Source organism: Hypanus sabinus, chromosome 4 (genome assembly GCF_030144855.1).
Source record: "Hypanus sabinus isolate sHypSab1 chromosome 4, sHypSab1.hap1, whole genome shotgun sequence".
NCBI classification, from domain to species: Eukaryota; Metazoa; Chordata; class Chondrichthyes; order Myliobatiformes; family Dasyatidae; genus Hypanus; species Hypanus sabinus.
Genome location: NC_082709.1, coordinates 46,413,151 through 46,441,127, shown reverse-complemented (window position 1 = coordinate 46,441,127; position 27,977 = coordinate 46,413,151). Strand labels below are relative to the sequence as shown.

The 27,977-nt window shown below is 41.4% G+C and overlaps 1 protein-coding gene across 1 annotated transcript in view; it reads right to left on the bottom strand.

Moving 5' to 3' along the window:
- kcnh3 (potassium voltage-gated channel, subfamily H (eag-related), member 3) overlaps nt 1-27,977 on the bottom strand; it is a 604,827-nt gene that overhangs the window by 194,399 nt on the left and 382,451 nt on the right. Inside the window, exons 6-7 of the mRNA XM_059966998.1 lie at nt 10,387-10,544; nt 480-687 (exon numbers count right to left, since the gene is read on the bottom strand). Of these exons, the coding sequence (XP_059822981.1) occupies nt 480-687; nt 10,387-10,544 (366 nt within the window). The remainder of the gene's footprint in view (nt 1-479; nt 688-10,386; nt 10,545-27,977) is intronic.

Sequence of the window (27,977 nt, the reverse complement as noted above, 5' to 3'; positions counted from 1 at the left end):
GGAGAAAATACAAGGAAGAATTTCTGATAAATTGTCACAGCTGGAACTTTATAGGAAGGTACTGGATCATATACTAAGTTTTTTACAGTATTTTCATTAAACTAATATCTCTATCTCAATTAAACTAATGGTCATGAACTAATTTCTTCCGGACTATACTGCCAAGTGACATTTTGGAAAGGATATTGTTTGTGATGCCCATAACTGTTCAAAACAATACCATATGGTGTGTTAGTAAATCATTGTATAGTTTTTATGGAGTGGAAATTTAATAAGCTGCCTTCTGCTGTTATTGAATTAAATAACCACAAAAGCAAACGTAACATAAAATTCAAAGTAACAGAAGAAAATCAAGGCCTTCAGGGTGATAATCACATGTAAGTCATCCCAGCCTTTCACCTCAGTAAATCCACGTAGCAGAATACTGCATGTTGGACACGTGGCAATCACTGCCAAGCTGTGCACGGGTTGTCACTTACCAATTTCCCAGGTAGACAGATCATTGACTTCGATTTCCTTCTGCCCGATGAAGTACCAGATGCAGGCCATCCAGTGTGCGATCAGAGCAAACATGGACATGAGCAGGGTGAGCACCACGGCGCTGTACTGGGAGTAGCGGTCCAGCTTCTGAAGCAGCCGTAGCAGACGCAGCAAGCGCACGGTTTTTAGCAGGTGAACCCCAAAATACTGTGGGAGTAAATCACAATTAGGCTTGCAAGTGTCCTTCAGTGCAAGATAGAGTTCCTTATAATAAACAACCATTTGTATGATCTTAAAATTTGACCACACATTGTGGACGTGTCCTGCAAGGCCAGTATTTATTGTTGTGGGCCAGGAGTTACATCAGGTTCAGCCAGGAAAGGATGAGACAGTTCCTTCCATGAAGGTTGCAGGCCTACCTGCTTTACCACTGCCCTTGAATTACCATCCTGGCCTAGGTATCATTGAAGACCCACAAACGTGGTTCCACACATGCAAAGGGGTCACTGTGCCAATTACATCTTCACCTCCCCTCCTTCTTGCTATCCACAGGGACCACTCTCTCTGTAACTTCTTGGCCTGCTCATTCCCCTTCACCCATGCCATCCTGTCCCCTGACATTTTCCCCTACAGCTACAGGACGTGCAACACTTGCCCCTCATCCTGCTCCCTTATCACCATCCAGCTGAGGCAGAGATTCATTGATACTTCATCCATCATCCATCATCCCCCCCTTACCTCATCCCACCTATCAAAGACATCCCTCTGGCTCTACTTTTACTCAAAACACCACTCCTACCACCTGGCCCCATCCCTCTCCTTCTCCCTCTCTGTCTTTCTTCAGTTTCCACTTGTCAGCTACAAACCTCTGTCTCATTCTGCCCTCTCTGCACTACATACTGGTTATCTTCTCTCGACATTCTCCATGCTGATGCGGGGTCTGGGCATCAGCAAGCCCTTTGCCTCTGCAGATGATGCTTGGCCTGTTGAGTTCTTTCACCAGTTTTTTTTTCTTTGCTCTAGTATCTGCAGTTTCTTGTGTCTTTAGTCATATTAGTTCTCTAAGATAGCCTAGCAAGTTACTCCATTCAAGGCCAATAACTGTTCACTCTAGAAATGACAAATAGATCTCAAAAGGTGAATAAAAAAGGGCGTTGATGTGCAGGATGAGATCTTACATGTACCACTGCAACAGGTAATGCGACTGGAATATCAATTCTCGGCTGTCAGTGTGCTCATTATGCCATTGGAACTGGAACAAGAACCTAGCGGTGGATTTCAAATGTTATGTGTAAAGCCTTCAGTATTTTTTCATGGATCAATATGCTTTCTTTCAAAAGATAGCTATCACTGCAGAATGTTGCTTCTACTATTACTACGTCGACTCAGGCCTAGGGAGCTGGCACTGGGCAAAAGGCATTGCAGACTGTTACCCACATAAAATGCTGAAGGAACTCGGCAGGTCAGGCAGCATCTATGGAAATGAATAAACAGTTGACATTTTGGGCCAAGCCCCTTCTCCAGGACTGGAGAGGAAAGGGGGAAGTTGCCAGAATAAAAGAGTGGGAAGGGAAGGAGGATAGCTGGATAGTGATAGGTGAAGCCAGGTAAAGGGTTGGAGAGGAAAGTATCTGATATGAGGGGAGAGGGGGGCAGGGATACGAGGAGGTGATAGGCAGGTGAGAGGAAGTAAGAAGCTAGAGTAGGAAATAAAAGAAGGGGGAGGAGGGAATTTTTTCTAACAGAAGGGGAAATTGAACTTCGTGCCATCAGCTTCGAGGTTACCCAGATGGAATATCAGGTGTAGTTCCTTCACTCTGAGGGTGGCTTCATCATGGCACGTGGAAGCCACGGACTGACATGTCAGAACAGGAATGAGAATCAGAGCTAAAATGTTTGTCTCCGGGAAGTTCTGCTTTGGACAGATGGAGCAGAGGTGCTTGATGAAGCCGTGCCTCAATTCACGATGGATCTCACCAGTGTAGAAGAGGCCTCATTGGGAACACTGGACTCTATAGATTTGTAGGCCTCACCTGGGAGGGTTGTTTGGGTCCCTGAATGAAGGTGAGGAGGAAGGTGTATGGGGACGTGTAGCTACTGGGCTGCTTTCAGGGATAATTGCCGGGAGGGAGATTACTGAGAAGGGACAAATGTACAATGGAATCACAGAGGGAAGATTGCTGTGAAAAGGGGAAGAGGTAAAGTTAGATTTGGTGGTAGGATCCCTTTGGAGATGGTGGACAATGATGTGTTAGATGTGGAGGCTCACGGGTGGTATGGAAGGACAAGAGGAACACTCACTGTAAAGGCACTGTGAAGATGGGGTGAGTGCAGATGTTCGGGAAATAGAGAAGATGTGGGTGGGGGCAACATCAACATGAAATCCTGTTCTTTGAAGGAGGAGGACATCTCTGGTGTCCTGGAAAGGAAAGTTGCCTCCTGGGAATAGGTGTGGTCGAGACTAAGGAAATTAGAAAAAGAAACAGTATTTTTACAGGAGATAGAGTGCGGAGAGGTATAGCTAAGGTAACTGTAGGAATCGGTAGGTTTTTAAAATCTGTTGTCTTATGTTTTTCTCATGAATGCTGCTTATTTGGTGCTAGTATGCTACTGTGTTACTACTGCATGTGTTTTTTCATTGCACATGAGCATATCTGTACATACGACAACAAACCTGATTTTGATTTCAAGTAAGAAGACATCGCTAGAAACAGAAGTGAAAGAGTAGTAATGCCACAGGTTTTCACAAATACAAAAACGGAAGCATTTTATGGTTTAGGAAGCCAGAGCAACTCATTTACTAAACACCCAAAACTGAACACAAAGCAGGCTAAAAGGTCTTTATGTAATTACCTCATCATGTCAGATCTTCCTCTTAAAGTGAACCCTGACTCAATGTCAGTGGTTGTGAATTCTGGACATTTCCACCAATTACATTGCCCTACAATGCTGATAATGGACTGACCTGAATGTGATTACCTGACATCTCTTGTGGATCTGAGGCTCAGAAACACGGCATGGAAGCAGGCCTTTGGCCCGACTTTTCCAGCCTCACCAAGTTCCATTTCACTGCTTTCGACCTGTATCCCCCTAACTTTTCCTATCCATGTACCTACTTGGATAAACACAGCAATTTTACCCACCTGCCACTTCCACTGGTACCACTCTTTGTGTGTAATGGCTGCGCCTCAGATGGTCTTTAAATCTTTCCATTCTCATCTTAAACTTATGCCCACTGGCTTGTACTTTACAAACTTCATTACATATATACAGATAATTGTTCAAATTCAGCAAGCAGAAACAGAATGATTTTAAAATCAAGGAGGACTCTGTTAAAATTGTATTTGGATCCAAGTTCAGCCTGATTCTTTAGCCTGGTGTCACACTACTGAAAACATAGATTTCTAAAACCATGTCTTAAAATTTTCTATTTAAAACAGCAGCCCTTCTTTCTATATTTTTATCTTAATGATGTAACTCATATTTTAAATTTTATTGTCTGCAAATAATATCATAATCTTGTCATGGGTTGTTGTGGCTCTGAAATACTTAGTTCAGTCTGAAACATAATTACATAATCCAGAAATACATCGGCAATTTGATAAGATTAAAATGTCAGATATCATTTAGCCCTGGAACTAAATATGTATAAAATGTGAGGAATTAAAAGAAATATTCTGTTATTGTATAGTTATCTCAATGTGAAAAATAACTGGTTTAATCAGAAGCTCACAGCCTAACAAATTAAAATAGAAACAATTGTGATACCAAATTGTTGAGCAGTGGAGTTGACTCTGACTGATTTAGCTGGAGCAGATTTATATGACTATCAATAACGCATAGTTAACTATTTTTGGACTGAGAGCACGACTGCTATATCAGGCTAATGCTCGCAACAATTGCAGTTTTTTTTATCAGGAAGTGGCTACTCTGTCTTGCCAGGTGAGCAGGTACAGTCAAGGCATAGCATTACTCAATTCTGCCACTGATGGGGCCTTCAGCACTAGGCCTCATCAATCATTTGCATGGAAATGGAATGGGAACAAATGAACCATGAACCTCAGGCCCTGCCTAAGCAGATTTCAAAACAGTGTCAGAAGCAAACAGTATTAAGTGCTAAGTATACTTGAGGCACAAAAAAAGCAGAACGTTCTAATACCATAAAATATTTGGAACTACTCAACTGTGAACTGTAGCCCAAGGATAAATTTGATCGCAGGTAATCAAACCACTAGAAGTGTATACTTAAATCTCCAACAGTCTTGTTTGCCAGTTTGCCCATGTAATTGGTAGTCAAATTGCCAAATGATTAGCGAGGGAAAAAAAATCCACTAAAGCATCAGCCAGGTTTTCCTCACTGGATCTAAATCCCCATATAAAATCACCTTGGACCCCTGAATTATCATTAAGAAAGATAAATCAGGAGCTCCCCGGATTTGATTTTGATATGCAGTAACTCAGTTACAGTGGTGCTAGAAAATTTGCAAACCCTGTAGAATTTTCTCTATGTCTGCATAAATATAACCTAAAATGTGATCAGATCTTCACATAGGTCCTAAAGAGAGCCCGATTAACTAAATAACACAAAAAAATTATACTTGTTCATTTATTTATTGAGAAAAATGATCCAATATTACAAGAATTTGTTGGAAAAAGCATTTGAACCTTTGTTTTCAGTAACTTGTATGACCCCCTTGTACAACAATAACTTCAACCAAAGGTTTGCAGTAACTGTCCTGTACGTTGGCTTGGAGGAATTTTAGGCCATTCCTCCTTACAAAACTGCTTCAACTCTGGGATGTTGGTGGGCTTTCTTGCCTGAACTGCTTGCTTCAGATCCTTCCACAGCATTTCTATAGGATTAAGGTCAGGTCTTTGACTTGGCCATTCCAAAACACAAATTTTCTTCTTCTTAAATCATCCTGTTGTTGATTTACTCTTGTGTTTCGGATCATTGTCTTGTTACATTATCCAACTTCTATTAAGCTTCAGGTGATGGACTGCTACCCTGAAATTCTCCTTTAAATATCTTGATACAATTTTGAATTCTTTGTTCCATCAATGACTGCAAGCTGTCCAGGCCCTGAGGCAGTAAAGCAGCCCCAAACCATGATGCTCCTTCCACCATGCTTCACAGTTGGGATGAGGTTTTGGTGTTGGTATGCAGTGCCCTTTTCCCTCCAAACATAGCAATGTCCTCTTCTATTAGAAAAGTTCAACTTTTGTCTCATCTGTCCACAGAACATTGCCCCAGAAGCATTGTAGAACATCCAGGTGGACTTTTGCAAGCTTGGGATGTGCAACAATGTTTTTTCTGGAGAGCAGTGGTTTCCACCTTAGTGTCCTTCCATGAACATCATTTGTGTTCAGTGTTTTTCTTATAGTGGACACTTGAACGGAGACTTTAGCAAGTTCTAGAGATTTCTGCAGTTCTTTTGCTGTTACCCTTGGGTTCTTTTTCACCTCCTTCAGCATTGCAAGTTGTGCTCTTGGTCTTGCACTCTTTGCTGGATGCCTATTCCAACGGAGAGTAGCAACAGTACTGAGTTTCTTCCATTTGGAGACAATTTCTCTCACTATGGACTGATAAACACTCAGGTCTTTAGGAATGTTTTTGTAGCCTTTTCCAGCTTCATGCATCTCCACAATTATTTTTCTAAAGTCCTCTGAAAGTTGTTTTGATTGTGGCATGGTGCACACAAACAGATCTTTATTGAGAAGAGCAGGCTCTGTCAGTAACCTGACTCTGTGTGTCTTTTTTATAGGACTGGGCACTTCTCCAACACACACCCCCAATCTCATCTCATTGATTGGAACACCTGACTCCAAATAGCTTTTGTCGAAGGCATTATTCCAGAGGTTTAACATACTTTTACTAACAAATATAAGTAATACTGGATCATTTTTCTCAAAAAATAAATGAACAAGTATAATGTTTTGTGTTATTTATTTAATTGGGTTGTCTTTATCTAGTTTTAGGATTTATTTGAAGATCAGATTTGTCCAAGCTCCCATTATATTCAATGCCCTCTAACCCAGGCAGCACTCTGGTAAGCCTCTTTTGCACCCGCTGCAAAGCCTTGACATTGTTCCTATAACAGAGCGACTAGAACTGCACGTAATACTCTAGATGCATCCGCACTGGAGTTCTAGAAAGCTGCAACATAACTTCCTGACTTCCGAAGTCAAGGCCTTGGCTAATAAAGACAAACATGCCATATGCCTTCTTAACCACCCTATCAACCTGTATAACCATCTTCAGGGAGCTATGAACTTGAACCCCAAGACCCGTTTGCTCATCAACACTGTTAAGATCTTGCCCTTAACAGTGCACTGTCTCTTTGCACTTGATATACCAAGGTACAACATTTCACATTTGTCCAGGTTAAACTCCACCTGCCATTTCTCTGCTTATATCTGCATCTGATTCTTTGCCAGGTTTCTATGCTGTTCACCACTGCACCAATCTTCATATCATCTGCAAACTTACTCGCCCACCCATCTACATTTTCATCCATGTTATTTATTTACACCACAAACGGCAAAAGTCCTAGTACAGATCCCTGCAGAGCACCAGTAATTCAGACCTCCAGCCAGAATAAGTCCCTTCACGGACCACCCTCTGTCTTCTATGAGCAAGCCAGTTCTGAATCCAAATGGCCAATTCACCACGAATACTATACATCTTAATCATAACCTCATCAAAAACTCAATCAAGTTATTAAGGTATGACTTGCCTCACACAAAGCCATACTGGCTCTACCCAGGTAGGCCATGGTTTTCCAAATGCCCAAAAATCCTATCCCTAAGAATTCTCTCCAGTAACTTCCATACCACTGATGTGACACTTGCTGGTCTATAGTTTCCAGGATTATCCCTCATTCCCTTCTTGAATAATGGAACAACATTAGCTTCTTGCCTGCCCACTAGGTCCTTGCCTGGCCTCAGCAATATCTTCTCTCATCTCTCTCAATACCTGGGCTATAATTCCATCAGCCCCCGGGGACTTATCCATCTTAGTGTTCTTTAAAAGACCCAACACTACCTCTTCCTTTTCCCTGAATAGCTCTAGCAAATCAATATGCTTGCATGTCCTCCATGTCCTTCTCCTTGGTAAATACTGATGTAAGATACTCATTAAGGACCTCATCCACATCCTCTACATCCAAGCGAATGTCTCTCCCTTTGTCCTTCAGTGGTTCTACCCTCTCCTAGTTATTCTCTTACTCTTGATGTATGTATTGAATGCCTTGGGATTCTCTTTAATCCCACTTGCCTAGGACCTCTCATGCCCCTCCTGGTTCTCCTAATTCCCATCTTGAATTATATTCCAGATTCTTTATAATCCCTTAAGGGCTCTGTTTGCTTCTAGCTTCCTAAGCTTTACATAGTTTTCTTTTTTTCTTTTTGACTAAATTCCTCACCTCTCTCGACATCCAAGGTTCTCTTACCTTGCCATCCCTGTCCTTCCTCCTGACTGGAACCTACCTGTCCTGTACCTATGCAGGTGGTCTTTAAGCGCCGTCCACACGTCAGACTTCTGACAACTTGTTCCTCAAGCTGGATCTCACCACCCTTCATACTCTCCTCCCTCAACTCCTGATCTCCAATATCCAAAGACTCTTACAGATACACCATACTCTATCATGTATGGTGCAGGACATTTTGACTGGTTGCGTCCCAGCCTGGGAAGGAGATTTCAATGCACAAGATTGCCAGAGGCTGCAGATTTGCAGACTCAGTGTGCTCTACCATGGTCACAGCTCTCTCCAAAATCGAGGACATTTTTGAGAAATGGTGCTTCAAGAAGGAGTTTAGAGCTGAGCAGGGAGGAGTGTGGTGTATTTAATTCAGTAATATTTGAGCAATATTGTAAATATTTTGTTTGATTAAGCATTCTTGTTCATTTAAATAATTCATTATGGGTTCTATGCAAAATAGATGAATTGCATATTTCATGTTGTTACCATGTGATAAGTGCACACCTCATTGAAAGTAAAAACTAAACTTATACGAGTTACACTACATCATAGCTCCTTGTTTTGCTTTCAATTAGTTTCAATGTTTTGGAGTTACAAAATATTAGAGGAGGCATCCGGCACTAAGGGCCCTCACCACCCTAAACATGCCCTTTACTCGTAATGACAATAGGAGAGAGGGTACGGGAGCCTGAAGTCTCACACTCAATGATTCAGGACAGTTCCCTCTGCCATCAGATTTCAGAACAGTCAATGAACCCATCACCACTATTCTTGCTGCTTTTTGCACTAGTTATTTATTTTGTAATTTAATAATTTTGTGCCGTTGTACTGTACTCCTGCTGCAAAACAGCAAATTACATGACATACAAGTCAATGGTAATAAATCTAATTCTGATTCCCCCCAGCTCCAAGCATCAGAGCAACGCTGGTCCTGAATGGCCTTCTAATACCTGGCTCTTTCTCCTCCCTTAAGGTCCTGGAAACAGCACTGGCCTCACATTTTCCACACCCTTCCTTGTGAGGAGGGTGAAGGCAAGTCTGCAATAGGAGATCAACAACGTCAATGACTTGTGCCTTGGATGTGGCAGTCCCCGCACAATAATGGTCATGGTTCACAGTGCAACAACACTTCAGAATTTCAAAGCCAGGCTTTCTTTCTTTCTTTCTTTCTTTTTTTTCTATAGGGCAGTTAGGGGGGAGGGGTTAAGGGGAGGGGGTATGGGTTATATACATTGTTTTTTCATACTTTGTAATCATTTAAAAATGCAATAAAAAAAGTTTAAAAAAAAGAATTTCAAAGCCAACATGTTTAAAATCTAAAACCCAGACATTAAAATTCCCATTAGATCTAGTTTCTTTTCAACTGATCAACTATCTGTGTGATCTGAGATTCATGGGAAGCTTGTGACTGTCAGCTGTGATTATGGTACCTTCTTTTCACAGTCAGGCTTTACATTCACTATCTGCTGTAAATGATATGCATGGCATCCAAATAACAGTGGAGCTGGTGGGACACCAGTATCACAGTCTCTGCACTCCCAGCTAAAATGAGGTCCCATGATTTTAACTATTATGAACTACAGGAACATGAGGTTGAGTTAACAGTTAATGTACCCAAACTCTGGGCTGCAGGTTTGTGTATTTTCAATTATTTTTTCAGATGACACACTCACCACATTAATATTGAATTTACAAGAATAAACCATTCAATTCCTTTTCATTCCTTACAACAGCAGTCAATGTTTTCTGTACTGCTCTATTGCATTTGTACACATCAATAACATTGCTGCCTCTCATGTGGCACTCTGGGGTGGTAATAGCTGAGGGCCTTCCTCCCCCAACCTGGCCCTCCCTCTCCAGTAGCTGAAAAACCCTACACTGTGGTCCTTCCTCACTCAGCCCTTGCAGTGGCTGTGTCGAGCTTCAGTGCATCCTCAGCCTGGAATGTGCCAGTCAGCAGTATTCCTCCACAGACATCTTAAAATACAGGCAAACCAGACCAGTCCCACAGTGAGCTCAGCTTCTGCTGGCGCTACCTACCCGGCAGCTTCTTCCTCCTGGCTCCAAGGACTGAGGACATGCGGCAGCTGGGCCAGCATGCTCACAGTTATTATGCAGACTCATTGGCCTACCTGGCCTTTTCCGGCTATCGGTTTTGTGTTCTCTACGGGTCTTTGCAGAAAGTGCAAGGAAATAGGAACAATAAAGCAATAAAGCATCTAAAAATGTGCCAGACTTAGAGTAATTTGTATGTATAATTACACAGTCTGGCTCATGCTGAGCTAATATACTTGGCCTTCAACAATGTTAACAGAGGAAAGTGACTGCAACTACAGGAGTATTAGGTAAAGTTAACAGTTAATGTACCCAAACACTGGGCTGTAGATTCGTGTATTTCAATTATTTCTTCAGATGACACACTCACCACATTGATATTGAATGCGTAGAGAAGGTCAAAAGGAAGTGCAGCTATAAGATCCACGAAGAACCAAGTTGTTGCATAATGAACGCAAATTGACCGAGGATCATAGACAACCTGCCCAGACTTGCTGACGTATGTGGTCCGAAAATTCAGCATTATGTCTAGATAATGATAATAATGGGAAAGAAACCATTAATTTCAAAATAATCACTCAAAGGAAACAACATTATGTGGAATGTCGAAGATCAGCCTTGTATCTAAATTTTATTCTTTTATCAGGAATTGTACAACAATATTTAATGGGAAATGCTCCTGCTATGAAAATTCAATGACTGAATCAGAAATGAAGTTATCATTTTAGTCCATGCCCATGATTGAGAACAAATAGCCAATTATCCTCAAAAGCAGGACAGTTAGGAATCAGAATTTGACATCTTTAGATAAGAAGGAAATAGGAAGGAATTATTTTAAAGGGGCAAAGAGAGGCTTAGGAGTGCTCTGCCAGCACCTAGGGCAGTGACAGATGAAGGCACCGCTGCTAACAGCACAGTAATTAAAGTCAGAGGACAAGATGCTGGAAAAATCACAGACTTGAATGTTTAGTCTATTTCAGTCAACAACATTCTAGTGTCCATTGTTGTGGAATTACGTGGACAGCAGGCATATATACAAACAAGAAGCAATCTTCTAAAAATATACTGTCCAAATATAAATTACAAGTTGTAACCAGTTCTAAAATTTAACAGATTTGAAAACAAATGGTACTGTCTGCAGGAAAATAGTTAATGGCCCGGGGCAGGAGGACTCTCAAGTGATATGGTTTACAAATGGATGTGACCAGAAGACATTCTTATTTGCACCAGCCAAACATAAAATCACGGGGTTATGTTAATTGGCCCACATCAACCTATCAACCTTCAGCAAAGTTACTTTGTATCATTTGGACTGAAATCTGGGGACTTACACATCAACTATGGACATATTTACCCTATAAACAACTGGGATATTTGTGTATTCATAACACTAATATATTTTAATTTAGAGATACAGCACAGAACAAGCCCTTCCAGCCCAACGAGCTGCACCATTCAGCCATTTGCCTATTTAACACCATCCTAATCACAGGACAATTTACAATGATCAATTTACCTATGAACCAGTGTGTCTTTGAATCGTGGGAGGAAACCAGAGCACTTAGAGGAAACCCATGCGGGCACAGGGAGAACGTATAAACTCCTTACGGACAGCACTGGAATGGAGCTCTGAACTCCAACACCCCAATCTGTAGCACCATCTCGCTAACTACTATGTTATTGTGGTCTGCTTCTCTGTCTTTAGAAGCTTTAAGATCATCCATGTGAATTACTTTGTCTCAGCAAATGCTGTTTGAATATTCAGTTTTGTCATTTACAACATGCTCCCATTGTAAATATATAATTAATATATGTACAACATATAATGTATGCCTGGGGTGAGAGATTTAAACAGGGGGCTTTCATGGGATTTTGGTGGTGCAGTCACAGTTGAATTGGTACGTGAGGTCTTGTGTGGGTCTGGGAGCGGGAAATTTAAAAGAGGAGCTTTTGCAAGATTTTGACATTTTTTGGTGATGTAGTCACGATTCATTACCAATGACAGATAAAAATAAGGCAGGGACAAACGCAGCAGCTGTTGTTGGAGTGGCCACTGTGTGAGTGGACCAGTGTTAGAGTGGGAAGGCTTTGGCTCATCACACTTCAGTGAGAACAGCCAAGCTACAAATCTGGTAAGTTACTTTGTCCTTGTTCTTTTTCTTCTTCTTCTTCATTCTTTGTCCACTACTACAGCGTTAGAAGAATGAGAATGGCTCCAGGATTTGTGCTGTGTTCTTTGTGTGAGATGTGGGAATTCTGGGAGACCTCCAGCCTCCCTGATAACCACATCTACACCAGGTGCACCAAGCTGCAACTCCTCAGGGAAAGGTTCAAGGAACTGGAGCTGCAGCTCCATGACCTTCAGCACACATGGGAAACTGAGGAGATGACAGACAGGAGTTAAAGGGGAGTAGTCATCCTTGAATGTCAGGAGGCAGGTAAGTGGGCGACTGTCGGGAGAGAGAAGGGAAATGCAAAGACAGTGCAGAGTACCCCTGTGACTGTAAACCGCTTTGGATATTGCTGTGAGGGGCAGCTTACCCGGGTGGAGCCGCAGTGACCGGCTCTCTGGCACTGAGTCTGGTGCTGTGGCTCAGAAGGGAAAGGGGGAGAAGATGACTGCAGGAGTGATAGGGAATTCTGTAGTTAGAGGAGTAGACACAAGAGTCTGTGGGACATAATAGAGTCACCTGGATGGTATGTTGTCTCCCAGGTGCCAGGGTCAGGGATGTCTCGGATCGGTTCCAGTGGGGGAGGATGGGCAGCAGAATTCTTGGTACGTATTGGTACTATTGATACAGGTAGAAAGAATGAGGAGGTGCTCAAGAGGGAGAATTTAGGGAGTTAGGTTGGAAGCTGAAAAGTAGGACCACGAGGGCACCAATCTCTGGATTGTTGCCTATGCTACGTGCCAGTGAAGGTAACAGGCTAATTTGGTAGATGAATGTATGGCTGAGAAACTGATGCAAGGGGCAGAGTTTCAGATTTCTAAAGCATTGGGATCTCTTCTGGGAAAGGTTTGACCTATAGAAAAGGGGATGATTGAAAGGGGACCAATATCCTTGCGGGCAGGTTTGTTAGAGCTGTTCAGGAGGGTTTAAAGTAATTTGGCTGGGAATGGGAACCTGTGTGATAGGGCTGTTGGTTTACAAGCAGAGGCAGTGTGTTGTGAGACTGTCAGGAAGGACAAGCAGATGATAAGGCAAAATTGCAGTCAGTGGGATGAATTGCAGTGTAAAGAGGGACAAAATCAAAAGGGTGACAAATAATGTTTTACACCTTGCAAAATCTTTTGCTACTAGCGCACAAAAGAATTTAAACTACACACAAAACATTGTCACCCTCTATCTCGTTGGCGTGTTAAGTATATTTCATTATGTTAAATGTATTTCACGTTCATACACAATCACATTTCCTTTTCTGGTTTCTGATGTGGATGGTGTTGACAAAATGGAGTTTGTGGTGATTTGTCTGCAGATTTTAGAAATGACTTACTTATACTGTTTTTATTGAAGAAATTATTGTTTCACTGTGTCGAATTGCAAAGAAACAAAGGGTGTGAAGTGCAAAAGAGCTGCTAGTTCAGTTAAGGTGGAATGGCTTAACTCAACAATAGAAACTGCCACACTGAAAGCTCATGAAGTCAGCCACTACAAAAAGTGTTTATGTACAATACAGATACCTGTACTGGTGTTACCTGTGAGTATTGTCCTGATGCAAAAGTTGCTGGAGAATTTGAAAGTGGGAAGAAGTGGTTTGTTATTTGGACTTTTTAGAGCATCATTCAGCAAGCAAATCACTTATGGACGGCGTGCAAAAACCTCCCGTGGGAAAATCCTTCATTACCCGCTACAGGCCTGCTATGTATATTTTGTGAGAGTGCAGATGAACGAGAGTGAAAACGATCAAACCCAGAGGAAATCAAAGTTCTTATTGACAGTGCTTTGCTAGCTATTAATATGAATACCTCCATATTAAAAAATCAGTGCACGCACATTGTTGTCTGAAGGCAAAAAATTGAGCAGCACAAGATTTTTGCGCAGACTGGTCATTACAAATTCAAAGGAACATTGATGATAAATGCAGGATTGGAGGTTTTATATCTGAATGCATAAATTACATGGAATAAAGTAGATGATCTTGCCACACAGTTAGAGATTGGCAGGTAAGATGTTGTGGGCTTCACTGAGTCATGGCAGAAAGAAGATTATAGCTGGGAGCTTAACATCCAAGGATACACATTGTACCATAGAACAGGCAGGTAGGCAGAGGAATGGTGTGGAACTATTGGTAAAAAATGAAATCAAATCCTTGGAAAGAGGTGACATACAGTAGGATTGGAAGGCCTAGAATTGTTGTGGGTTGGGTTAAGAAACTAAGGTGAAAAGGCCCTGATGGGTGTTATATATAGACCTCTGAATAGTAGCCAAGATGTGGGACACAAATTATAATGGGATACAGAAAAGGCATGTCAAAAGAGCCGTGTTAGGGCATCCATGGGGGATTTCAATATGCAGGTAGATTGGGAAAGATTACCCCTTTGTCTGGTTAGTTACTCCTTCTCGTACTCTCCCAGGTCTAGTTTTCTCACACACTTTGCCCTCCTGTTCTGCGGTTCCTGGGAGTTCACCATTTACACACCTTAACAGTAAAACAATCGCTAGCTTGGCTGATCAAAACAATCCCTTCATTTAATGTGCTCTACTGGTTTATACCACATAAAAATCAGGATTCTGGACACAGGCATTCCAGACAGTTTCATTTATTTTCACTCACACTGTAACATCGGTTTGTAGACAGCAGAATGGCCCTAAAAGACCCGAGGGACAGTTTAGGGTGTCCTAAAATAATGCCTGGGTTAGTGGGAGCAGGCGCACTACAACCTACATGGCAGATTTAAACCCTCAGTTTGGCTTTGCTGAGAAATGTGGAGGCTGGATTTGACAGTTGATGAATTGTTACAGTATATTGGAAAGTTAATGACAAATTGTGTCATGGAAAAAACCTCTATATATTTGTAATTTTTTGAACAAGTTTGTTTTCACTTGTCAATTTGTAAATACTTTTTTTTGTTCACAACTTTTGTGCAGCTTTTGCTAATTTTTTTTTCACCTGGCACTAACATGTTGTTGCGGCTTAGCATCTGATTTTTTCCAACTGGTGACCCACGTCAAGCACCCTTACCCACATCTAATAGCGAGGTGTGACACAGTATTACAATGGAGTTAAGGGAATTACAAAACATGAGAGAGAAGCTGGCCAAAATTAACTGGAAGGGAACACTAGCAGGGATGACAGCAGAGCAGCAAGGGCTGGAGTTTCTGGGAGCAATTCAGAAGGCAAAGTGTGGGAACAAAGGGAGGTTTTTCTAATTGACTGCCAATGGCTAAAGGTGTTCCACAGGGATTGGTGTTAGGGGCTGCTTTTTAAAATATTTTATGTTAATGATTTGGATGATGGAATTGATGGTTTTGTGGCCAAGTTTGCAGAGGATATGAAAGATAGGTGGAGGGGCAGGTAGTGTTGAGGAAGTAGGGAGGCTGCAGAAGGACTGAGACAGATTAGGAGAATGGGCAAAGTAGCAGCAAATGGAATACATTATTGGAAAGTGAATGGTCCTGCACTTTGGGAAATAGAATAAAGGCATAGACTGTTTTCTAAATGGGAAAAAAATTAAAAGGTCTGAGGTGCAAATGGATTTGGAGTTTTCGTGCATGTTTCCCTAACTTGCAGGTTGAGTCAGTGGTGAGGAAGGCAAATGCAATGTTAGCATTTCGAGAGATCTGGAATATCAAAGCAATGGTGTAATGCTGAGGCTTTATAAGGCACTGGTGAGGCCTCACTTGGAGTAATGTGAGCAGTTTTGGGCCCGTTATTTAAAAAAAAGATATGCTGATATTGGAAAGGGTTAGAGAAGTTTCATGAGAATGGTTCCGGGAATGAAAGGATGACTGTATGAAGAGCAATTGTTAGCTCTGGGATTTTACTCACTGGAATTTAGAAGAATGAGAGGATCTGATTGAAACCTAATGATACTGAAAGGCCTAAATAGTGTGGATGTGGAGAGGATGTTTCTTATGGTGGGGGAGTCTATGACCAGAGGACATAGTATCAGAATACTAGAGTAGGAGGGGCCAGAGGAGGAGGAGTTGCATTGCTTGTCCAAGAAAATCTTATGGCGGTGCTTTGGAAGGATAGATTAGAGAGCTCCTCTAGGGAGACTATTTGGGTGGAAGTGAGGAATGGGAAAGGTGTAGTAACACTGATAGGAGTGTATTATAGGCCACCTAATGGGGAGCGTGAGTTGGAAGAGCAAATGTGTAAGGAGATAGCAGATATTTGTAGTAAACACAAGGTGGTGATTGTGGGAGATTTTAATTTTCCACACGTAGACTGGGAAGCTCATTCTGTAAAAGGGTTGGATGGTTTAGAGTTTGTGAAAAGTGTGCAGGATAGTTTTTTGCAACAATACATTGAAGTAGCGACTAGAGATGGGGCAGTGTTGGATCTCCTGTTAGGGAATGCGATAGGTCAGCTGACAGATGTATGTGTTGGGGAGCACTTCGGGTCCAGTGATCACAATAGCATTAGCTTCAATATAATTATGGAGAAGGACAGGACAGGACCTAGAGTTGAGATTTTTGATTGGAGAAAGGCTAACTTTGAGGAGATGCGAAGGGATTTACAGAGAGTGGATTGGGTCAAGTTGTTTTATGGGAAGGATGTAATAGAGAAATGGAGGTCATTTAAGGGTGAAATTATGAGGGTACAGAATCTTTATGTTCCTGTTAGGTTGAAAGGAAAGGTTAAAGGTTTGAAAGCACCGTGGTTTTCACGGGATATTAGAAATTTGGTTCGGTAAAAGAGGGATGTCTACAATAGATATAGGCAACATGGAGTAAAGGAATTGCTCAAGGAATATGAAGAATGTAAAAGGAATCTTAAGAAAGAGATTAGAAAAGCTAAAAGAAGATACGAGGTTGGTTTGGCAAATAAGGTGAAAGTAAATCCGAAAGGTTTCTACAGTTATATTAAAAGCAAGAGGATAGTGAGGGATAAAATTGGCCCCTTAGAGAATCAGAGTGGTCAGCTATGTGTGGAACTGAGGGAGATGGGAGAGATTTTGAACGATTTCTTCTCTTTGGTATTCACTAAGGAGAAGGATATTGAATTGTGTAAGGTGTGGGAAACAAGTAAGGAAGTTATAGAACCTATGACAATTAAAGAGGTGGAAGTACTGGCGCTTTTAAGAAATTTAAAAGTGGATAAATCTCCAGGTCCTGACAAGATATTCACCAGGACCTTGAGGGAAGTTTGTGTTGAAATAGCAGGAGCTCTGACGGAGATCTTTAAGATGTCATTAGAAACGGGGATTGTGCTGGAGGATTGGCGTATTGCTCATGTGGTTCCATTGTTTAAAAAGGGTTCTAGAAGTAAGCCTAGCAATTATAGACCTGTCAGTTTGACATCAGTGGTGGGTAAATTAATGGAAAGTATTCTTAGAGATAGTATTAATAATTATCTGGATAAACAGGATCTGATTAGGAGGAGCCAGCATGGATTTGTGCATGGAAGGTCATGCTTGACAAACCTTATTGAATTTTTTGAAGAAGTTACGAGGAATGTTGACGAGGGTAAAGCAGTGGATGTAGTCTATATGGACTTCAGCAAAGCCTTTGACAAAGTTCCACATGGAAGGTTAGTTAAGAAGGTTCAGTCATTAGGTATTAATGCTGGAGTAATAAAATGGATTCAACAGTGGCTAGATGGGAGATGTCAGAGAGTAGTGGTGGATAATTGTTTATCGGGATGGAGGCCGGTGACTAGCGGGGTGCCTCAGGGATCTGTTTTGGGCCCAATGTTGTTTGTAATATACATAAATGATCTGGATGATGGTGTGGTAAATTGGATTAGTAAGTATGCCGATGATACTAAGGTAGGAGGTGTTGTGGATAATGAGGTGGATTTTCAAAGCTTGCAGGGAGATTTATGCCGGTTAGAAGAATGGGCTGAACGTTGGCAGATGGAGTTTAATGCTGAGAAGTCTGAGGTTCTACATTTTGGCAGGAATAATCCAAATAGAACATACAGGGTAAATGGTAGGGCATTGAGGAATGCAGTGGAACAGAGAGATCTAGGAATAACAGTGCATAGTTCCCTGAAGGTGGAGTCTCATGTAGATAGGGTGGTGAAGAAGGCTTTTGGAACGCTGGCCTTTATAAATCAAAGCATTGAGTACAGAAGTTGGGATGTAATGTTAAAATTGTACAAGGCATTGGTAAGGCCAAATTTGGAATATTGTGTACAGTTCTGGTCACCGAATTATAGGAAAGATATCAATAAATTAGAGAGAGTGCAGAGACGATTTACTAGGATGTTACCTGGGTTTCAGCACTTAAGTTACAGAGAAAGGTTGAACAAGTTAGGTCTCTATTCATTGGAGCGTAGAAGGTTGAGGGGGGGATTTGATCGAGGTATTTAAAATTTTGCGAGGGATAGATAGAGTTGACGTGAATAGGCTGTTTCCATTGAGAGTAGGGGAGATTCAAACGAGAGGACATGATTTGAGAGTTAGGGGGCAGAAGTTTAAGGGAAACATGAGGGGGTATTTCTTTACTCAAAGAGTGATAGCTGTGTGGAATGAGCTTCCTGTAGAAGTAGTAGAGGCCAGTTCAGTTGTGTCACTTAAGGTAAAATTGGGTAGGTATATGGACAGGAAAGGAGTGGAGGGTTATGGGCTGAGTGCGGGTAGGTGGGACTAGGTGAGATTAAGAGTTCGGCACAGACTAGGAGGGCCGAGATGGCCTGTTTCCGTGCTGTGATTGTTATATGGTTATAATAGAAGGACATCCACTTAAAGTGGATATGATGAGGAATTTCTTAAGTCAGTGAATAGGGAATTTGTGGAATTTGTTACCACAGGCGGCTGTGGAGGCCACCATTGTATATATTTAATATGGTGGTTCATAGGTTCTTGATTAATCAGGGAGAAGGCAGGAGAATTGGTTTGAGAGGGAAATGAATCAGCCATAATGAAATAGCAGAGCAGACTTGATCGGTTGAACGGCCTAATTCTTATGGTTTTATGGACTTATAATTTAATGGCACCATTTATCAGATTCAAAGTATCGAAGTAAGCAATGTCATTTTACCTATTGAAATTGAATTGAATCCCCTGCTGTTATCTTTGTTCTTAGAAGGTATGACAAAACATATTTTGAGTTCAGGGAGATTCCACTGAGAGGATCTGTAAGAGAATTTCAGCTTGTCACAATGACTAAAGACTTTCGCATTTACCAGCTTCAGTCTTTGAGTCATAACGTCTGTTCCCACTGAGAAAATGCTGCTAATCTGCCTTCTCGAAGAACTGCTGTTGCTGTGAAGGTGTTCCTGTAGTGCTGTTGGGAAGGGAATTTGAGGATTCAGACCCAAAAGCAATGAAGCAATGGCAATATATTTCACTCTGGTATATCTAGAGAAGGATTGCAAATTATGTGCATGGTTGTAAAAATTATGGGTTTATGAGGCAAAAAGGAAGCTTTGTCAAGTTATTGCAGTGTATTTTGTTCTCTAATATAGTGCGCTGGGTGTGGAGGAGTTGAAGGCTTTGAGTGGGAGAAACTTGTGCATTGTCATTAATTACTCCTTGTAAATGTTGGAAAACCAGTGGGGAGTCTGATGATGCTACGGAAACCCAGGCACAGATTTGTATTTGTAGCCATGGAATTTACTCAGCTGCTCTGGTTACCTTTCTGGTCAGCAGTAACTTTGGTGGGAGTTGGAGATAACCGTACCATTGAATATCGGCAGGAAAGAGACTTTTTCTTGGAGATGCTAATTGCCTGGCTCTTTGTTCATTACTCGACATGAAATACTTGGTGCTGCATGCAGACATTGGGCTTCGTTATCTGTAGGGCTCTGAGTGAAAATGAAAAATATAGATATGCAGAGGAACATAAAGAGGCAGGGAGCACTGAGGGATGAAAACATACTAGAGTCATGTTGTTGGTGGATCTGGAGTTTGGTCCAGGCAACACTGGGATGTGACCTGAAATTATGAACATTGGTGAAAGCTAGGCTAGCCCAGAGAGAAATTTATTAGTTCACTCTCACTGAGTGGCTTGGAAGAAGAAGGAGGCTGTTACGTTCTGTAAGTCCAAAACATTAAACTAATTGAAAGGAAAAGACAGGAGGCTAAAATGTGAGTCTAAATTGGTTTGTTAATTTAAGTGAGGTGCATATGTATCAAGTGGTGGTGTGATGACGTATGTCATTTACGTACTTTTACAGAGAACCCGCAATACAATATGTGAACGCAAAGAAGGCTTAATTAAACAATATACCTACAATATTATTTAAATATTAAATACACAACACTCCTCCAAGCTTAGTTATAAACTCCACCTCAGTATAGTTCAAAGTTCAGGCTATTTATTATCAGAGTATGTATACATTATCCAACCTTGAGATTCGTCTCCTTACAGGCAGCCACAAAACAAAAAAATTGTAAAAGAACCTGCAGGAATTGGTTCGGACACGCTGGGCATTTTTCTTCTCGACACGTTGGCACCCCAAACAGTGCATAGCAAGCTTCATTGGATGATGTGGATCATGATGTGTGAGTACAGTGTCTGAAGTCATCGTTTTCTTCACCTTTTGGAAAGCCACCTCACACTGCTTTGTCCAGTGTCACTTCTTCCCAATCTGCAGTAATGAGTTCAAGGGGTGAAGCACAGTAGCCAGGTTTGGCAGGAATCTGTTATAGTAATTGACAAATCCTGAAAAGCACTGCACTATGACACGTCCTTTGGTCTTGGGGCATCTGCCATTGCTTGGATTTTCTTAGCACACTTGTGTAATCCTTGTGCATCGATGACGTAACCACAAGGTGATGTGTGGTTTATAGAATTCACATTTTGTACATCATACAAATGATGTACAATGAGCCCATAATCTTCTAATCTTCTTAACACTTTGTCCTGAAGATATTCCTTGTCATCCTTACTGATTACAGTGAAGTCATCCAGGTAAGACTGAGTGGCTGGACAGTCTTGCAGGTCCTGCTTATAGCTTTCTGCATGAGGGTAGGTGCAGTTGCAACTCCAAAAATAAGCCTATATAGTGACAAAGTCCTTTGTGAGTGTTTATAGTGCGAAGATCTCTGGACTCATTTTTCCACATCTATCTGTAGGTAGGCCTCAGCTAGGTCCTAAGTACACATTGCTGAAGTGTTTCCCTCCAGAGAGATTTGCAAAAAAATGTTCTATGCTGAGCAGAAGGTATTGCTCTACTGCATTGATGGTGACCTTAAAGTCACAACAGATTCTGACTGACCCATTCTTCTTGGCTACTAGGATCACTGGCATTGCCCATGGGCTCCACTCAGATTTGGAAAGAATTTCTTCAGCCTCCATGCAATCCAACTCACTGGCTATCATGGATAGTATAAGGAACCGGATGGGCTTTAAAAAACTTGGGTGTGGCATTTTCATTTAACACTATATTACCCTTGATATGTTTGAATTCTATTACACTGGATGTGGCATGCAGATAGTGTATAGATCTTCAGTCAAGTTGTGGTTGTCTTAGCCACTCATGTCCCACAATTCTGGCCCTCCTGTTTTTACTACATATCAGCCAAATGAAGCTTGTTGAAGATTCTATTTCACTGTTACCAATGTCATTCCCACAGGAGTTGTCTTTTCTCCAGTGTAAGTTCTTATTTGGATATCTGCAGGCTTCAGTTCAGTATCTTTGAAGTGCCATTTAAATGCTTTTTGTGGAATGACTGGAACAGCCAAACTAGTGTCCAATTCAATTTTAGTTAATTTGCTGTTCACTTCAGGTGTCAGCCATTATGCTTGTCTCATGTTAGTTTTCACATTGTAAATCTCAAGGCTATCAGTTCTGTTTCACTCTCTTTATTTTCAGATTTTTCATCAATAACATGCAACTTTTGAAAATGCAACTCAGCTTTTTGTCTTTTTATCTTCCCTGTGCAGCCCATTTATTTTTGTCTGTCTGACGTGCTCTTTGTGTGTATCCTACTTTGTTGCATTTTCTGCAAGATTCATTTTTAAATCTGTAGTTGCCTGATGTACGTGAGTCTCTGCCACAATGGTAGCACAACTTGTTTGGCCAGGCAGGCCTCCGCCTAGACACTGCAAGTCTAGACACTAGACTTACTTTTATTCCTGAATGCAGCTCAATTGTGCCCATGTCTGCTGTTTCTATTGAAACATCTATTTCAACTACTCTTTTAGGTGTGTTTTTCTTCAGTTATGAGCCATTTTTGAATGCTTTCTTGTAAGATTCAAATAACTAAACAATCTCTCAGTGCACAATTAATCCCATTGCTGAACTGACAGTGTTCAGACAATTTCTTTTACTCAGCCAAATACGCTGCAGTAGACTCCCCCTCCTTATGATTCTACTTATGAAACCTAAAGTGTTCTATAGTATATATTGGTTTTGGTTCTTAATGCTCTTGAATTATTTTTATGATATCAGTAAAGTTTACTTCAGCTAGTTCGGTTGGAGCAATTAAATTTCTAAGCAAACCAAATCCCTTTGAATCCAATTACTTAGGAAGATGGGTACTTGTTTCTCATTGGCTGTTCTATTTGCTCTAAAATACTCTTCAGTTAATTCAGTATACATACTCCTGTTATCTTTTGAGTAATCAAACACAGAAAGTCAATCTTTCTGATGTAGCCAGCCATTTCTGCTCTTCTTTTATGATTGTTGTCACCCGGTAATTACTGTTTATGAATCAACAGACAATAGACAATAGACAATAGGTGCAGAAGTAGACCATTCGGCCCCTCGAGTCCGCACCGCCATTCTGAGATCATGGCTGATCATTCACTATCAATACCCAGTCCCTGCCTTGTCCCCATATCCCTTGATTCCCCTATCCATCAGATATCTATCCAGCTCCTTCTTGAAAGCATCCAGAGAATTGGCCTCCACCGTCTTCCGAGGCAGTGCATTCCACACCTCCACAACTCTCTGGGAGAAGAAGTTTTTCCTCAACTCTGTTTTAAATAACTGACCTCTTATTCTCAATCCATGCCCTCTGGTACTGGACTCTCCCAACATCTGGAACATATTTCCTGCCTCAATCCTATCAAATCCTTTAATTATCTTAAACATTTCAATCAGATCCCCTCTCAGTCTCCTCAATTCCAGTGTGTACAAGCCCAATCTCTCCAATCTCTCTGCGTAAGACAGCCCTGCCATCCCAGGAATCAACCTAGTGAATCTACGCTGCACCTCCTCAATTGCCAGAATGTCCTTCCTCAAACCTGGAGACCAAAACTGTACACAATATTCCAGGTGTGGTCTCATCAGGGCCCTGTACAAATGCAAAAGAACATCCTTGCTCTTGTACTCAATTCCCCTTGTAATAAAGGCCAACATTCCATTTGCCCTCTTCACTGCCTGTTGCACTTGCTCATTCACCTTCATTGACTGATGAACTAGGACTCCTAGGTCTCTTTGCATTTCTCCCTTACCTAACTCTACACCGTTCAGACAATACTCTGCCCTCTTGTTCCTGCTTCCAAAGTGGATAACTTCACATTTATTCACATTGAATGACATCTGCCAAGTATCTGCCCACTCACCCAGCCTATCCAAGTCTTCCTGTATTCTCCTAACGTCCTCTTCGCATGTCACATTGCCACCCAGTTTAGTATCGATAGCAAACTTGCTGATATAGTTTTCAATGCCCTCATCTAAATCATTGACATAAATCATAAAGAGCTGTGGTCCCAATACAGAGCCCTGTGGTACCCCACTAGTCACCTCCAGCCAGTCTGAGAAACACCCATTCACTGCTACCCTTTGCTTTCTATCTGCCAACCAGTTTTCTATCCATGTTGAAACCCTGCCCCCAATGCCATGAGCTCTGATTTTACTCATCAATCTCCTATGTGGCACCTTATCAAATGCCTTCTGAAAATCTAGGTACACTACATCCACTGGCTTACCCTCATCTAACATCCTTGTTACACCCTCAAAAAACTCCAACAGATTAGTCAAGCATGATTTGCCCTTGGTAAATCCATGCTGGCTCAGCCTAATCCTATTACTGCCATCAAGATATGCCACTATTTCATCCTTAATAATGGACTCAAGCATCTTCCCCACGACTGACGTTAGGCTAACAGGGCGATAGTTCTCCGTTTTCTCCTTCCCTCCCTTCTTGAAAAGTGGGATAACATTAGGCACTCCCCAATCTTCAGGAACTGATCCTGAATCCAAGGAACATTGGAAAATGATGACCAATGCATCCGCAATTTCCTGAGCCACCTCTTTTAGAACCCTCGGATGCAGACCATCTGGACCCGGGGATTTATTAGCCTTCAGTCCTATCAGTCTACTCATCACAGTTTCTTTCCTAATGTCTATCTGTTTCAATTCCTCTGATATCTTATGACCCTGGCCCATCCATACATCTGGGAGATTGCTTGTGTCCTCCCTGGTGAAGACAGATCTAAAGTATGCATTAAATTCTGTTGCCATTTCCCTGTTTCCCATAACAATTTCTCCCAATTCATTCTTCAAGGGGCCAACATTGTTCTTAACTATCTTCTTTCTCTTCACATAGCTAAAAAAGCTTTTGCTATCCCCTTTTATATTCCTGGCTAGACTGAGCTCATACCTGATTTTTTTCTCTCCGTATTGCTTTTTTAGTTAAGATCTGCTGTTCCTTAAAACTTTCCCAATCATCTGTATTCCCACTCATCTTAGCCCTGTCATACTTCTTTTTCTTTAATGCTATATAAACTCTGACTTCCTTTGTCAACCACTGTGGCCCCTTCCCCCTCTTTGAATCCTTCCTTCTCATTGGAGTGAACTGCTTTTGCATCTTTTGTATTATCCCCAAGAATATCTGCCACTGCTGATCCACTCTCTTTCCTGCCAGGGCATCCGCCCATTTAACTTTGGCCAGCTCTTCCCTCATGGCTCTGTAGTCTCCTTTATTTAATTGCAACACGGACACCTCTGATCTGCCCTTATCCCTCTCAAATTGTAGATAAAAACTTATCATGTTATGATCACTACTTCCTAATGGCTCCTTTACTTCAAGATCACTTATCAATTCCTGTTCATTACACATCACCTAGTCCAAAATAGCCTCGTTCCTGGTTGGCTCAAGCACAAGCTGTTCCAAAAATACATCCCTTAGACACTCCACAAACTCCCTATCCTGGGGTCCAGCACCTACCTGATTCTCCCAGTTCACCTGCATGTTGAAATCTCCCATAACGACTGCATTACCTTTAGCACATGCCAATGTTAACTCCCTAATCAACTTGTACCCAAGATCCATGCTACTGTTTGGGGGCCTGTACACAACACCCATTAGGGTGTTTTTACCCTTACTGTTCTTCAGCTCAATCCACACAGACTCTACTTCCCCTGTTCTTAAGTCACCCCTTGCTAAGGACTGAATCTCATTCCTCACCAACAGGGCCACCCCACCCCCTCTTCCCATATTTCTGTCTCTACAATAGCACGTATACCCTGGTACACTCAATTCCCAGGCCTGATCCCCTTGCAGCCATGTCTACGTTATCCCAACAATATCGTAGTTCCCCATTTTCATCTGAGCTTCAAGCTCATCTGTCTTATTTCTGACACTATGCGCATTCAAGTATAGAATTCTTAGCCCATTCCTCCTCTCTTTGCTTAAAACACTGCCTATTGTACCTAACCCAGCTCCTTGAACTTCCATCGGGCTAATTGCACCTTGAATTTTGATGACCTTCTCAAGATCACCCAAACCTTCTACACATTTAACCCCATGCTCCTTCTGACCAACCCTCTGTACATGTAACTTTTCCAACACATATTCTGTCTCACCTTTCTCCTTTACACAATTAATATTTGGGAAACGTGTATTCCCCACCTGTCCCTTATCCTTCATCATATCATTTTCTCTCGTATTCTGGATCCCTGTCCCCTGCACATCTAGTTTAAACCCCCCCCCCACCCCCGAGCAGCACTGGCAAACATTCCTGCAAGAATGTTAATACCCCTCCAGTTCAGATGTAGACCGTCCCTTCGAAACAGTCCCTGGAACAAAGACCAATTATCCAAAACCTGAACCCTTCCTTCCTGCACCATGCTCTCAGCCTCGTATTAATGTGCATAATCATTCTATTCTTTGCCTCACTTGCACGTGGCACAGGTAGCAATCCTGAGATTATCACCCTGGAGGTCCTGCCTTTCAGCTTCACTCCTAACTCCCTGAACTCTCTAAGCAGGACCCCCTCACTCACCTTACCTACATCGTTGGTCCCTACATGGACCACTACATCTGGGTTCATGCCCTCATTCTCAAGAATAGCCTGCACCCGATCTGAGATGTCCATGAGTTCTTCTACTTCCTGCCTTTCTTTACACTCTTGTGAAGAAAATGTACTGCTTCAAAGAAAAAAAACATGCTGTGCTTTTTTTTTTAACTTGACAGTTTCTCACTGTGCTTTTTTAAAGCTTGAACATCTTGCTGCACTTCAACAGGTAGCTAGACATCCCAGGTTTGTTTTAAATATACTTTGTCATTACTGTTATGTTTTGTAACTCCAAAACATTAAATTAATTGAAAGGAAAAGATGGGAGTCTGAAATGTGAGACTAACTTGAATATTTACTTTAGGCGAGACGCACATGTACCATGTGATGTTGTGATGACAAATGCCATTTATGTTACTTTTACAGATAGCCCACAGTGCATTATGTAAACAGCAAAGAATGCTTAATCAAACATTAGATTTGCAATATGTCTCAAATATTACTGAAATATTAAATACACAACAGAGGCCAGTGTTAAGGAAACAATACTTTCAAAAGCCAAAAGCAATAGCTCTGGAAATGTTTGCTCATCCAGGAATTCTTGTGAGACGAGCAGTATAGCAAAACCAAAAGGCAAAAATAGAACCGGGGGGGTGGGGGGTAATGAAGAAGAACTGAATGTCATCATACGTGTGGAAAATGGGCTGTTTTAGGATAATGCCTCTGAGGAGCTGCATGCAAGTGAGAAATCTGAACTGGGAAAAGGATTTGCACGTATCCAGGGGGATATAAACCTTATTCAGTTGGTTGGGAAAGAGTAGCTAATTGGCAGTTGAACCAAGTAATTGCTATCCAACATCTGATGTAGGAAAAGTACTGGAAAAGAATGGTGTGCTCCTCCAGGTGAATAGTTGCAGACTAGTTGAGAAGGAAGGGCAGGAATAACTTACATAGTGCCAGTCATGTACATATGAGAATCTGATCAGAGCAGTTTCAGTGATACCTAATGGATGAAAGCTGATTGCAGGAATTTAAGTCGTCATATCAGAAAGATAAGGAAACAGAGGAAGGAAAAGGAGACTGGCAATTGGGTAATGGTTTGTTAAAGTGAATATTTGTTGGCATACTTTGCTTAATTGAGTTAATGGCCTTTTTATTCAGTTAATGGCATTAAAAGTGCAGAGGGATTTTGTCTTTTTCACTTTCAAATACTTACTTATCAAATACTTATGAGAAAATTCCAATGTTTGTGTAAACATCTCTGCTTGTAATTACTTCAAGAGATATTAGCTGAAAAATTGAAAAAGGCGTTATGGTTTACTGTACAATTGATCTTCATGATGTGGTTGTATTTAACCTATCATTTTACTGAAATTCAGCAAAATATTTTCTGCCGAGAAAGTTTAAACGATAAAATCTAATCTTTTTGAATAATCTACCACTGACAGATTGAGCAGAAATTCCAATTTTCTCCAGACCAAAGCCAAGCTAGTTCAGAAAACTTCCATTTCATACTGGTATGAGTGTAGAAATGCAAGTATTTATTAAATTCAACAGCTTTTCCCTCGACATCAACAAAAGAGCTGGTCATTGATTTCAGAAAGGAAAGCAGTGCACATTTTCCTGATAGCATTGAAAGCTTCAAGATCCCATGTCC